Genomic DNA, 2,313 nt, shown 5'->3' on the forward strand with positions numbered 1-2,313 from the left:
TATATATATATATATATTTTATTTTTTGCTTCACTCTCTTCTTGACAAGTACCATTAATTATTTTAAAATTTTAATTTTAATCTATGCCAAATCAAATAAAATTATGAATGAAATTGCAAAACAAAATATTTCTTTCTCACCCATTTTCATGGTAGGATGTCAATCCAACTCGTCTGCTCGGACAGCCCATATAGCTCAACCTGTAAAAAGTCCGAGTCGACTCGATTCCACTTAACCTCATTTTTGGGTGATGACTTGAGCCTAAGCTGGTCCATGTGGTAGGCCAAAATGGCCTGTGTTACATGCCCATTTGCCTGCTTCATTACCACAAATAAATGAAAATAGAATGAGCAGGCTGGCTCAGTTCAATCTTAAAACCCAAGTTAAGCCTAGATTTTTTGATCGAGCTTTGGTTCGATTCTGCTCGATTCGTTTATATCTCACGGTGATTTATGACAGCTCAATTCCATCCAATCGCTGCCGCTTCCCCCCTGCCCTACCTTGGCGACAGGAGTTTAATGAAGACAGATTGTCACTCGCACGTGGTGTTGTGGCCTCCACCAGAAATGGAGAACCTGTAAAATAAACACATACAGATTATTGCATGCCCACATGCATTTTCCATCTTCACCAGCCTGTATATATTCTTGGATCCAAGTCTCACTCTTCCCCTACCCTACCCTACGCCACCCCACCCCACCCCACCCCTACGCCTCGTGTGTCCCCTCCATTTCTCTCTCCGCGTTGTGTTGCTCCCTTTATAAACTATCCAGTTCCTTGTCAAACTTCAGAAATTACAATATTCACAAATTCACTGCTAAAAGACGCGGCATCATTGACAAAATGGTGGCTGGTTATCGTAGATCTCTTTCCTTCCCAAATCAGCCTAGCTATTCAACAAAATCCAAAAAAACCTTCCATGTTAGATCAGCAAGTCTTCCATGCAGAACCCACCCCATAATTTCTCAGCTCAAGGATGAAATCAATGAGCTTAAATCATGGGGTTCGAAATCCGATAACCGGACATCTGTTTGGCTATGTAATGGCCTGAACAGGGTGAAAGTTGTTCATGAATCCCTCGATGATCTTCTCCAGCTTCCACTGACTCAGGAATCACTCTCTGATCAGATGATTGAAAAGCTTCTGGAAGACTTTCTTCGATTTGTCGACGTTTATGGAATCTTCCAAATGCTGATTTTGACGTTGAAAGAAGAATTCATGGCGGCTCAGGTGGCTGTAAGAAGAAGAGATGAATCCAAAATGGCTATCCATTTGAAAAATCTAAACAAAACGGCTAAAGATATGAGCAAATTGGTATCTACTGTCCAATCCATTGGAAAATACTCAATCCCTGATAATGGGACTGAGATTACTGACATCATTAGAGATGTTATTCAGGTTACAGTGCTGGTTTCTGTCGAACTTTTAGGTCGACTTTCGACATCATTTTCATTCCAGAAACCATCTTGCATGGGGCTAAACTTCGGCAAGAAGGCAAAAAAAGTGAAGATGGATGAAGCCATTGAAGAATTTGAGAAACTAAATATTGAGAACTTGTGGGGTTTGAAGAAGAAAGGAGATGCAGAGGTGAAAATGGCGTCCAAGAAACTGCATCAATTGGAGGATTCTATTGTTGAAATTGAGGGCTGTGGAGAAAGAACTTTTAGGAGTTTGATGAATACTAGGGTTTCGCTGCTAAATGTTCTTACTCAATAACCAGGAAGAAAAGTCGACGTTGAAGAATACAAAAGATTTACTACATTTTCTTTTCTCATATTATTATTATTATTATTTTTTTTGGAATTTTTTAATCATATTTTATTCTTTTGTGAAAGAGTAGCGATAAAAAGGAAGTGAATATTATACAACAAAAAAAGAAAAGAAAAAGGAATTTACATATTGTACAGTATGTTGGTTTACAGTGAAAATAATTATATAATTTCAGTCTGTCACTTGATATTTTAGTTTGTAATTAACAAGCAGATCAAATAAATCATTTTTAGCTTATCAGTTCCATGTCTTAATTATTGACATAAATCTTTGTACATTTCGTTCAGGTATTTTTTAATCTTCACACATATTGGGGCCAATCGAGTTGATGCTTAAGTTGCGGACCGTAATTGTTGTTGAATTCTAATTATTGCCACTTCACAAAGCTAATCGAATCGACCTACGCAATAAGAATTGCCATGGGGTTGTCAGGCAGTCCCCCTCCCGAGGGTTACGGGGTCGGAGCCCCCAGACGAAAAATATAAATTAAAAGATTATTTAAAAATTTGTATTCTTCTACAATTTTATGCAGGAAAATGAGT

At 38.0% G+C, this 2,313-nt stretch overlaps 1 protein-coding gene across 1 annotated transcript; it reads left to right on the top strand.

Moving 5' to 3' along the window:
• Window positions 1-811: 811 nt before the first annotated feature.
• On the top strand, window positions 812-1,976 carry LOC111373787. Its single transcript, XM_022996349.1, has one exon. It carries the CDS (start codon window positions 845-847, stop codon window positions 1,715-1,717), a length of 873 nt encoding a protein of 290 aa, XP_022852117.1. The 5' UTR covers window positions 812-844; the 3' UTR covers window positions 1,718-1,976.
• The last annotated feature ends 337 nt before the right edge of the window (window positions 1,977-2,313 follow it).

Source organism: Olea europaea, unplaced genomic scaffold (assembly GCF_002742605.1).
Source record: "Olea europaea var. sylvestris unplaced genomic scaffold, O_europaea_v1 scaffold1165, whole genome shotgun sequence".
Classification (NCBI taxonomy): domain Eukaryota; kingdom Viridiplantae; phylum Streptophyta; class Magnoliopsida; order Lamiales; family Oleaceae; genus Olea; species Olea europaea.